Genomic DNA, 12,184 nt, shown 5'->3' with positions numbered 1-12,184 from the left:
TTAATGTGTCACAGGGATGGGCAAGGAGGTGGAGAATCTGCTGACAGAGAACAAACATCTTCTGGAGACCAAGTAAGTGTGTGTGTTCTAAACTTACACTTGTTTAAAGATGGTTTGGTACAAGATAGATTTACTAGCTGTTCTTTTGCAAGGGTTGAGTAAAAATGTTTGTTTGTTTTAATAGAGAGAGCACACAAACGTGTGTGTGTGTGTGTGTGTGTGTGTGTGTGTGTGTGTGTGTGTGTGTGTGTGTGTGTGTGTGTGTGTGTGTGTGTGTGTGTGTGTGTGTGTGTGTGTGTGTGTGTGTGTGTGTGTGTTGAGAGTGATGGTAAGACACAGAGAGAAAGTGTTGTTTTTTTTATTGTGATTTTATTTAGTTTTGTTAGTTTTCTTTTGAGGCCAGGGGACAGGTACAAAAAAAAACGATCAAAGAAATGAATCCAAGATAACCCCAACCCATTACCCCCATCAGTCCCCCCCCCCTCCCCCTCCCCCACAACAGGTTTTCCTTTTCCAGTGTAAATGCCTTTTGGTTGGCACCCGAAGGCTTGTTTAAGGATTATTGAGTGAAGCAGTACAATTATTGATTCCCATTTCTCCCCATGCAGAAATGCTCTGAACATTGTGAAGAACGACCTGATAGCCAAAGTTGACGAGCTCTCTGGGGAGCATGAGGTGCTGAGAGAGGAACTGGAGGCCCTTAGGACCGCCAAGAACAAAGTGCACATAAAGGTTAAAGAACTGGAAGAAGAGCTAAAGAGGTGAGGGGTTGTGGGAGGGTGTGCGTGCGTGCATAGTGTGTGTGACTTGTGACTCTTATGACTCTTTGCCTCCTCAGGTTGAGAGCAGAGGCTCTGACTCTGGGAGCATCTCAGGATTCCAAGGATGAAGGAGGGGAAGATGTGAGTCAAACAAACAAACAAACAAATAAACATTTTACATTGAGTCATATAGCACACACTCTTATCCAGAGCGACTTACAGTTAGTGCATTAGTAACTAGATACAACAACCTCATATCACAGTCATAGAGTCATAATCTAGGTTTCCATCCAATTGACAACAGATTTTCATGCAAATATTCTTTCCATCGGAGATTTGTTTCCATCAAATTGACTTGTTGCTGATAAAAGGCTGCGCTTGGTGACTTAGTGCACATGTAACAGTATAACTTTAGACCGTCCCCTCGCCCATACCCGGGCGCGAACCAGGGACAATCTGCACACATCAACAACAGTCACCCACGAAGCATCATTACCCATCGTCCACAAAAGCTGTGGCCCTTGCAAGGCAAGGGGAACTACTACTTCAAGGTCTTAGAGCAAGTGAAGTCACTGATTGAAACGCTATTTAGCGCGCACCACCGCGAACTATGCTAGCCGTTTCACATCCGTTACACACATAATTTTTTTTGTTTGCAGTTAAATTTCTATGTACTGAATAAAAATACAATATAAATGGGTTTCCATCGCATTTTCAACTCGACTGATGGTTTTGTCACAAAACATTTTTTGTTATATAGCGAATGTGCCCACTCTGGTCTTGGCATATGCAGTCTGGCCAATACCTCACAGACACAGTTCAGGAATAGCCTACTACATGATGAGATTATTATGGACAAAATAGTGAGATTATTTTTACTTGTCAAACAGCAGCCAAGCATCGATCATCATGTCACCAGAATAAGACAAGATATTTATTGGAAAGGAGCATTAAGCTCATCACTGTGGACTTTCACCACTCTGAATTTCATAATTTATTTCATTTGTATTCTAACAAACTGCATGCTTAGTGGGAGGACCAAACTTGGAGTCACCGTGGGACTCCAAGTTTACTTTGATATGATGGTTAATATACTGAACAAATATAAACCCAAAATGCAACAATTTCAAAGATTTTACTGAGTTACAGTTCATATAAGGAAATCAATCAATTGAAATACATGGAACACGCTGTCCCAAACATGCTAAATGAGTGACACTTTTTGTGAGTATGCAGGCCATGGATGAACTGGGACCTTTTCAGCTTCCAGAAATTGTGTACAGATCCTTGCGACATGCATTGTCATGCTGAAACATGAGGTGATGTCGGCGGATGAATGGCATGACAATGGGCCTCAGGATCTCAGAACGGTATCTCTGCATTCAAATTGCAATTGTGTTCATTGTCCTTAGCTTATGCCTGCCCATACCATAACCCCACTGCCACCATGGGGCACTCTGTTCACAACATTGACATCAGCAAACAACTTTGGAGGCAGCTTATGATAGAGAAATTAACATTCAATCCTCTGACAACAGCTTGAGTGGACATTCCTGCAGTCAGCATGCCAATTGCATGCTCCCTCAAAACTTGAGACATCTGTGGCATTGTGTCGTGTGACAAAACTGCACATTTTAGATTGGCCTTTTATTGTCCCCAGTCCTCAGTACAAGGTGCACCTGTGTAATGATCATGCTGTCAGTTGGATGGATTCTTTTGGCAAAGAAGAAATGCTAACTAACAGGGATATAACCACATTTTTGCATAGAACTTGTGAGAAATAAGCTTTACATGTTGCGTTGCAGTGGGGAAAACAAGTATTTGATACACTGCTGATTTTGCAGTTTTTTTATCATAGGTACACTTCAACTGTGAGAGACGGAATCTAAAACAAAAATCCAGAAAATCACATTGTATGATTTTTTAAATAATTAATTTGCATTTTATTGCATGACATACAGTGGGGTAAAAAAGTATTTAGTCAGCCACCAATTGTGCAAGTTCTCCCACTTAAAAACATGAGAGAGGCCTGTAATTTTCATCATAGGTACACTTCAAATATGACAGACAAAACGAGGGAAAAATATCCAGAAAATCACATTGTAGGATTTTTAATGAATTTATTTTCAAATTATGGTGGAAAATAAGTATTTGGTCAATAACAAAAGGTTCTCAATACTTTGTTATATTGCCTTTGTTGGCAATGACACAGGTCAAACTTTTTCTGTAAGTCTTCACAAGGTATCACCTTTTATTGCATAATTCATTTTACAGACGGAATAAGTGCAACTGGTAGTGCAATAAAGGCAAGTACAAAAGTGTTTTTAAATGTCGAATTAGATTTGTTGTAATTTGTTGTAATTGGTAGATTTGTTGTATATGGGTTAATCCTGGGAGAATGCCACCTGCCAAATTACTATTGAGATTCTTGTGCCAGCTTTCTCCAGCTTTCTTGCTAGTTTGACAGAAATGCCTTTGCAGGAGCCCTCAATCCTAATTGAGCTCATATGCAATTCACAACTGCATTTCACATACCTAATCAACTAAATCAAATCAAATGTATTTATATAGCCCTTCGTACATTAACTGATATCTCAAAGTGCTGTACAGAAACCCAGCCTAAAACCCCAAACAGCAAGCAATGCAGGTGTAGAAGCACGGTGGCTACTAAAAACTCCCTAGAAAGGCCAAAACCTAGGAAGAAACCTAGAGAGGAACCAGGCTATGTGGGGTGGCCAGTCCTCTTCTGGCTGTGCCGGGTGGAGATTATAACAGAACATGGCCAAGATGTTCAAATGTTCATAAATGACCAGCGTGGTCGAATAATAATAAGGCAGAACAGTTGAAACTGGAGCAGCAGGTAGTCCTGGGGCATGGTCCTAGGGCTCAGGTCCTCCGAGAGAGAGAAAGAGAGAATTAGAGAAAGCACACTTAAATTCACACAGGACACCGAATAGGACAGGAGAAGTACTCCAGATATAACAAACTGACCCTAGCCCCACGACACATAAACTACTGCAGCATAAATACTGGAGGCTGAGACAGGAGGGGTCAGGAGACACTGTGGCCCCATCCGAGGACACGCCCGGACAGGGCCAAACAGGAAGGATATAACCCCACCCACTTTGCCAAAGCACAGCCCCCACACCACTAGAGGAATATCTTCAACCACCAGCTTACCATCCTGAGACAAGGCTGAGAATAGCCCACAAAGATCTCCGCCATGGCACAACCTAAGGGTGGTGGGCGCCAACCCAGACAGGATGACCACATCAGTGAATCAACCCACTCAGGTGACGCACCCCCTCCAGGGACGGCATGAGAGAGCCCCAGTAAGCCAGTGACTCAGCCCATGTAATAGGGTTAGAGGCAGAGAATCCCAGTGGAAAGAGGGGAACCGGCCAGGCAGAGACTGCAAGGGCGGTTCGTTGCTCCAGAGCCTTTCCGTTCACCTTCCCACTCCTGGGCCAGACTAAATTCAATCATATGACCCACTGAAGAGATGAGTCTTCAGTAAAGACTTAAAGGTTGAGACCGAGTTTGCGTCTCTGACATGGGTAGGCAGACCGCTCCATAAAAATGGAGCTCTATAGGAGAAAGCCCTGCCTACAGCTGTTTGCTTAGAAATTCTAGGGACAATTAGGAGGCCTGCGTCTTGTGACCGTAGCGTACGTGTAGGTATGTACGGCAGGACCAAATCAGAGAGATAGGTAGGAGCAAGCCCATGTAATGCTTTGTAGGTTAGCAGTAAAACCTTGAAATCAGCCCTTGCTTTGACAGGAGCCAGTGTAGGGAGGCTAGCACTGGAGTAATATGATCCAATTTTTTGGTTCTAGTCAGGATTCTAGCAGCCGTATTTAGCACTGACTGAAGTTTATTTAGTGCTTTATCCGGGTAGCCGGAAAGTAGAGCAATGCAGTAGTCTAACCTAGAAGTGACAAAAGCATGGATTAATTTTTCTGCATCGTTTTTGGACAAAAAGTTTCTGATTTTTGCAATGTTACGTAGATGGAAAAAAGCTGTCCTTGAAATGGTCTTGATATGTTCTTCAAAAGAGAGATCAGGGTCCAGAGTTAACCCCGAGGTCCTTCACAGTTTTATTTGAGACGACTGTACAACCATTAAGATTAATTGTCAGATTCAACAGAAGATCTCTTTGTTTCTTGGGACCTAGAACAAGCATCTCTGTTTTGTCCGAATTTAAAAGTAGAAAGTTTGCAGCCATCCACTTCCTTATGTCTGAAACACATGCTTCTAGCAAGGGCAATTTTGGGGCTTCACCATGTTTCATTGAAATGTACAGCTGTGTGTCATCCGCATAGCAGTGAAAGTTAACATTATGTTTTCGAATGACATCCCCAAGAGGTAAAATATATATTGAAAACAAAAGTGGTCCTAAAACGGAACCTTGAGGAACACCGACATTTACAGTTGATTTGTCAGAGGACAAACCATTCACAGAGACAAACTGATATCTTTCCGACAGATAAAATCTAAACCAGGCCAGAACTTGTCCGTGTAGACCTATTTGGGTTTCCAATCTCTCCAAAAGAATATGGTGATCGATGGTATCAAAAGCAGCACTAAGGTCGAGGAGCACGAGGACAGATGCAGAGCCTCGGTCCGATGCCATTAAAATGTCATTTACCACCTTCACAAGTGCAGTCTCAGTGCTATGATGGGGTCTAAAACCAGACTGAAGAATTTCGTATACATTGTTTGTCTTCAGGAAGGCAGTGAGTTGCTGCGCAACAGCCTTTTCTAAAAATTTTGAGAGGAATGGAAGATTCGATATAGGCTGATTTAGGTTTTTATATTTTCTGTGTCAAGGTTTGGTTTTTTCAAGAGAGGCTTTATTACTGCCACTTTTAGTGAGTTTGGTACACATCCTGTGGATAGAGAGCTGTTTATTATGTTCAACATCGGAGGAAGCAGCTCTTTCAGTAGTTTAGTTGGAATAGGGTCCAGTATGCAGCTTGAAGGTTTAGAGGCCATGATTATTTTCATCATTGTGTCAAGAGATCTAGTACTAACACACTTGAGCATCTCTCTTGATCCTAGGTCCTAGCAGAGTTGTGCAGACTCAGGACAACGGAGCTTTGAAGGAATACGCAGATTTAAAGAGGAGTCCGTAATTGTCTTTCTAATAATCATAATCTTAAACTAAAATTGGCTAGGGCAGGGGTTCCCCAACTTTTTTGGCCCACGACCTCATTTTGATATAAAAAATGTTTTGCGACCCCACCATGTAAACAAAGTCATGTAATTAACAGTCAGTTTACTTTTTTAATTGGGGTTATGACAGTCTATTACAAATCAGTCTGATTATACATTTGACAGTATTTCAATCTGAAGGAAGTATGGTTTTGAAGTGACTGAAATGCATCAGAAAGGTATTGGGAAGTTCAGAAGATCATCAGGCTATAATTTTGTATGACCTTGATTGTTCTTTTCCCCCCAGTCTGATTTAGTGCCTGGTCTTATCCACTCTGTTTTGATGGGTCCTATGTGATTTCTGAGCATTGTAGAAGGAAACAGAAGACACATACAGTGCATTCGGAAAGTATTCAGACCCCTTCACTTTTTCCACATTTTGTTACGTTTAGGGATGTGGCGGTCATGACACTTTGTCAGCCAGTGATTGTCAGGCAAATTACTGCCGGTTTCACATTAATTGACTGTTAATTAACATAAACACATTTAGCATCTCCTTTTTCCATGCATAACCTTCAAGTCACTGATGCAGACCTTTGGAACATGTAATATACACCATCACAATAAATCCATTATTTATTTTAAACGGGTCTAAAGAAACATGATATTAAGAAAATGTTTCAGAAGAACAGAGTAGCTAGCATACTCTGCATTTTCCTTATGTTAGGCCCTGATCTGGCTATGCCGTATGGCTGTGGGCTACACTAGTTCATTTTTAACACAAGTTTTGCTATAAATAGCATTATTTATATCATTTTATAGTATGAAGAATACAATTGAACATAGCTGAATAAAATAGACAGAATATTTTCTCCAAACGATTTGAGTACGCACATGCTGCTATTCTGTGTTGAGCAGTTAACAAAGAAAAAGGTATGCTTAATTTAGAGTTATTTATGTAACTTTAGTTGTGATAGAAATGTTGGACTATAGGTTTTGATTTTTAATACATCCTAAGGCTACATGATGCAACTCTGATGATGATTTGAAAAAAGTCGCAGGAAAGGCCTGAGCTCAGTTAGTAAGTTTGGTAGGCTACCATCAGCAGCAACAGAGCTTGGAGAAGCCTAATTACCATGACTAAACTGTCACATGGAATTTGACTGCCATCATAACTCGTGACCGCCAGTGTGGCGGTTATACGGTCACTGTAACAGCCCTACTTATGTTACAGCCTTATTCTAAAATGGATTCAACAGTTTTTTTCCCCTCGTCAACGATGAAAATAAAACCTAATATAACTCAAACGGAAAGCATTTGCATATTTGCGCAGTCCAGGCAGTGCTGAGAGGGACAGATCAGTCAAAGTCAATATATATAAATAAATTAATTAAAAAAGAGTTCTTAACAGGGCGTGTTTTTTTTCCAATAATGACAAAGTAAAAACAGGATTTTAGAATATTTTGCAAATATATGAAAATAATTATTCAGTATCTTTTACTCGTATTCAGATCCTTTACTCAGTACTTTGTTGAAGCATATTTGGCAGCAATTAAAGCCTTCTTGGATATGATGTTATAAGCTTAGCAGACCTGTATTTGGGGAGTTTCTCCCATTCTTATTGCAGAACTTCTCAAGTTCTGTCATGTTGGATGGGGAGCGTCACTGCACAGCTATTTTTAGGTCTCTCCAGAAATGTTCAATCGAGTTAGGTCCGGGCTCTGGCTGGGCCACTCAAGGACATTCAGAGACTTGTCCCGAAGCCACTCCTGTGTTGACTTGGCTGTGTGTTTAGGGTCATTGTCCCGTTGTCCTGTTATTTTATATTTTTTTATTAGTCAGTTAAGATCAAATTGTTATTTACAATGACGGCCAGGAAACGGTGGGTTAACTGCCTTGTTCAGGGGCAAAAGGACAGATTTTTTACCTTGTCAGCTCGGGGATTCAATCTAGCAATCTTTCGGTTACTGTCCCAATGCTCTAACCACTAGGCTACCTACCTGAACGCTCTGGAGCAGGTTTTCATCAAGGATCTCTCTGTACTTTTCTCTGTTCATCTTTCCCTCGATCCTGACTAATCTCCCAGTCCCTGCCGTTGAAAAATATCCCCACAGCATGATGCTGCCACCACCATGCTTCACCGTAGAGAGGGTATTGGCCAGGTGATGAGCTGTGCATGGTTTCCTCCAGATGTGACTCTTGGCATTCAGGACAAATATTTGAATCTTGGTTTCATCAGACCAGAGAATCTTGTTTGTCATGATCTGAGAGTCCTTTAAGTACATTTTAGCAAACTCCAAGCTGGCTGTCATGTGACTTTTACTGAGGATTGGCCTCCATCTGGCCACAATACCATAAAGGCCTGATTGGCGGAGTGCTGCAGAGATAGTTGCCCTTCTGGAAGGTTCCCTCATCTCCACAGAGAAACTCTGGAGCTCTGTCGGAGTGACCAAAAAAAAACAACTTCATCAAATTTAGAATAAGGCTCTGAATACTTTCCGAATGCACTGTATGTGTTCCTTAGTCTTATATTTAAGTGATGGGGTCAAAATATTTTGTAATTTAAATCGTTCAAAAGACATTTGTAGGAAGATAACAGAAACCGCTCTGTTTATTACAACCAAATTTAATCCCATTTTAAAATCAGGTGACCCCTATTTTGGGAAACGCTGATCTAGGGGCATGTTGAGCTAACTATGCCTCTCATTTTGGCAGTGAATAGTTTGCTTTTAGCCTTCTGAAAATGTTGTGAAAAATAAAATATCTGATAGCCAGCAAAGAACAGTTTGGGGTCAGTAGGCACGACAGTGTAAAAGGATATGAATGCAACTTGTGCCCTCTCTCTTCCCCCCTTCTCTCTTCTTCCTTTCTCATCCTTCCCTTTCTCTTCCTCGTCTCTCCTCCTCCCCTCTCTCCTGCCTTCTCGCCTCCTCCTTTTCTTTCTCAGTACTCGTCTCCAATGGTGGATGGGGATGTGACCATGACACAGCGTCGGCGTTTCACACGGGTGGAGATGGCCAGGGTCCTGATGGAGAGGAACCAGTACAAGGAGAGACTAATGGAACTACAGGAGGCTGTCCGGTGGACAGAGATGATCAGGTGACGAGAGAATTTGGGGGAGGGAGGGGTGAAGGGGAGAGGAACCAATACAAGGAGAGGCTGATGGAGATGCTGTAGGCCGTCTGGTGGACAGAGATGATCAGGAGAGTCAGGCCTTATCTCCTATGTTTAGCATGACAATGACCATAGAAATTGGCAAGACAAACAGATTTGCGACCAGGCTCAAACATGCCTCTCTCTATTTAAGGACTTTTGGAAGACTAGACCAAATGAGGACTAAAAGAAATCCAAATAAATTTAAATCAAAATCTCTGTCTCCTCAGGGCATCCAGGGAGAGTCCTCAGATGCAGGAGAAGAAGAAATCCACCATCTGGCAGTTGTGAGTTGTTATCAGTGCCATGTAGCATAAAGGTGTCATTATGCTTCAGTTCTGCTAGTACCTAGTTCGGCTGGAACCGAATGAGTGTGCTCGCTTACTCCCTTAAAAGATGCCTGCTTGAAAAACTAGAAAAAAGTGGCAATAGTACTGTTTGTAAATTTTGAGACGACTCAAAATAGTCCAAATTAATCTAAGTTAACTCAAGAAATCTGTCATTTATTTTGACGTTTTTGCAGAGGAGATCCCTTTTTGCAGAAAAACCCTTACCCGAAGTCCAAAACAAACAAAAACGTCACAAAATGTTGTCAAAATATATGCACAAACTCTTCCGAACTGTTTCGGCTGGGAAGCATGCGGACACCTTAAGGCTGTGTACTGTATGCTTTGTAATGTTCAGTTATTGAAATTGTTACTAAACTTTGACTGTACATCCCTCTCTCTTCTCTCCTTCCAGTTTCGCCCGTCTGTTCAGTTCCTCGGCCAGTCCTCCGCCAGTCAAGCGTCCGTACTACAGCGTCAACATCCACTACAAGTCCCCGTCCCCTGCAGGCTTCCCCCAGAGACGCAGCCACACCATGTGTCAGAGCTCCACCTCAAACCGAACCCTGGAGTTTTTCCCAGAAGAGTGAGAGAAAAACACACACAAACCTTTTATTCTTCCCTCACTCTGTCTCCGTCCATACCTTCATCCCTCTATCTCTCTGATCGTCCTCCATCTCTGTCCCTCTCTCCTTCCCTCTCCCTCCATCCATCCCTCTTATCTCTCCATTCCTCTTTCCCTTCCTCCCTCCATCCCTCCCTTGTCCACCCTCTAACATTGTAGAGTTAGTTGTTTATGCACGTGTAGGGGAGAGGTTGGGGTTGCATTGTCGTAAGCGTAATCCTACAGTATGTGTACGTGTGATGTCATTTTTTCCCTCATATTTTTGAGTGAAACGATAATAAGCCGAAAAACAAACATATTTTGAATCAGTTAGTAGTGTCCTTGCATGTGCCTTCATGTTAAAGTGCAAAAGGATGTATGGTTGCTAGTTCATATTACTGCTTTGTGCATTGTTCTTAATGATTAGTGTTAAGTGCAGATCACCTATTGTGATTGCTTCTTATTTTGCGCTCTACTCCTGTTCTTTTGTTTTCCATTCATTTTCTCATGGCTGTTGAGCTGGCTGTAGCTTAACTGCTTAAAAACACACAATGCTGCTGTAGCTTCTCTCTTTCTTTGCAGCAGCCTGGCTGCGCTTGGTAACGCTTCGCTTCTCTCTCTGCGCATTTCTTTCTTTCTCTCCACCCTCTGTTCTAGACTGGCCAGTAATGGTGTTGCGTCTCTCATTAGCGACTCTGCGCTGTCGGCTCGCCGTGAGCAGCGCCGGGAACAGTACCGGCAAGTCCGAGAGCACATGCGCCGCGATGACGGCATTATGCAGGCCTGCGGCTGGAGCGTACCACCACGCTTCAAACAGGTACCGTCTCTCATAGCTGAAGGATGGGATTAAAAACAAATAAATAACTATTTGTAAAATACATTTTGTCTGTAAAATGTATATAGTATGTATACAGTGCATTCGGAAAGTATTCAGACCCCTTCACTTTTTCCACATTTTATGTTACAGCCTTATTCTAAAATGGATAAAATTATTTTTTCCCCTCAATCTACAGTTGAAGATGGAAGTTTACATACACCTTAGCCAACGACATTTAAACTCAGTTTTTCACAATTCCTGACATTTAGTCCTAGTAAAAAAATCCCTGTCTTAGGTCAGTTAGGATCACCACTTTATTTTAAGAATGTGAAATGTCAGAATAATAGTAGAAAGAATTATTTATTTCAGCTTTTATTTCTTTCATCACATTCACAGTGGGTCAGAAGTTTACATACACTCAATTAGTATTTGGTAGCATTGCCTTTAAATTGTTTAACTTGGGTCAAACTTTTTGGGTAGCCTTCCACAAGCTTCCCACAATAACTTGGGTGAATTTTGACCCATTCCTCCTGACAGAGCTGGTGTAACTGAGCCAGGTTTGTAGGCCTCCTTGCTCGCACACGCTTTTTCAGTTCTGCCCACAACATTTCTATAGGATTGTGGTCAGGGCTTTGTGATGGCCACACCAATACCTTGACTGTGTTATCCTTAAGCCATTTTGCCACAACTTTGGAAGTATGCTTGAGGTCATTGTCCATTTGGAAGACCCATTTGCGACCAAGCTTTAACTTCCTGACTGATGTCTTGAGATGTTGCTTCAATATTTCCACATAATTTTCCTTCCTCATGTAGCCATCTATTTTGTGAAGTGCACCAGTTCCTCCTGCAGCAAAGCAACCCCACAACATGATGCTGCCACCCCTGTGCTTCACGGTTGTGATGGTGTTCTTCGGTTGCAAGCCTCCTCCTTTTTCCTCCAAACATAACGATGGTCCTAATGGCCAAACAGTTATATTTTTGTTTCATCAGTCCAGAGGACATTTCTCCAAAAAGTACGATCTTTGTCCCCATGTGCAGTTGCAAACCGTAGTCTGACTTTTTTATGGCGGTTTTGGAGCAGTGGCTTCTTCCTTGCTGAGCGGCCTTTCAGTTTGTCGATATAGGACTCATTTTTACTGTGGATATAGATACTTTTGTACCTGTTTCCTCCAGCATCTTCACAAGGTCCTTTTCTGTTGTTCTGGGATTGATTTGCACTTTTCGCTCCAAAGTACATTAATCTCTAGTAGACAGAACGTGTCTCCTTCCTGAGCGAGATGGCTGCGTGGTCCCATGGTGTTTATACTTGCATACTATTGTTTGTACAGATGAACATGGTACGTTCAGGCATTTGGAAATTGCTCCCAAG

General features: G+C 42.0%; 1 protein-coding gene across 9 annotated transcripts in view; it reads left to right on the top strand.

The window, feature by feature from the left end:
- Window positions 1–12,184, top strand: part of LOC135556073 (C-Jun-amino-terminal kinase-interacting protein 3-like) — an 81,360-nt gene that overhangs the window by 32,383 nt on the left and 36,793 nt on the right. For 6 of the 9 annotated variants that reach the window (XM_064988970.1, XM_064988969.1, XM_064988972.1 and 3 more), the window contains 7 exons: window positions 15–72; window positions 609–761; window positions 839–902; window positions 8,863–9,014; window positions 9,299–9,355; window positions 9,810–9,980; window positions 10,656–10,815. In XM_064988970.1, coding sequence (XP_064845042.1) covers window positions 15–72; window positions 609–761; window positions 839–902; window positions 8,863–9,014; window positions 9,299–9,355; window positions 9,810–9,980; window positions 10,656–10,815 — 815 coding nt within the window. The remainder of the gene's footprint in view (window positions 1–14; window positions 73–608; window positions 762–838; window positions 903–8,862; window positions 9,015–9,298; window positions 9,356–9,809; window positions 9,981–10,655; window positions 10,816–12,184) is intronic. The other 3 variants (XM_064988977.1, XM_064988975.1, XM_064988973.1) reach the window with 1 other exon arrangement.

This window comes from Oncorhynchus masou, chromosome 15 (assembly GCF_036934945.1).
Source record: "Oncorhynchus masou masou isolate Uvic2021 chromosome 15, UVic_Omas_1.1, whole genome shotgun sequence".
NCBI classification, from domain to species: domain Eukaryota; kingdom Metazoa; phylum Chordata; class Actinopteri; order Salmoniformes; family Salmonidae; genus Oncorhynchus; species Oncorhynchus masou.
This window is presented reverse-complemented; position numbering and strand designations above follow the sequence as displayed.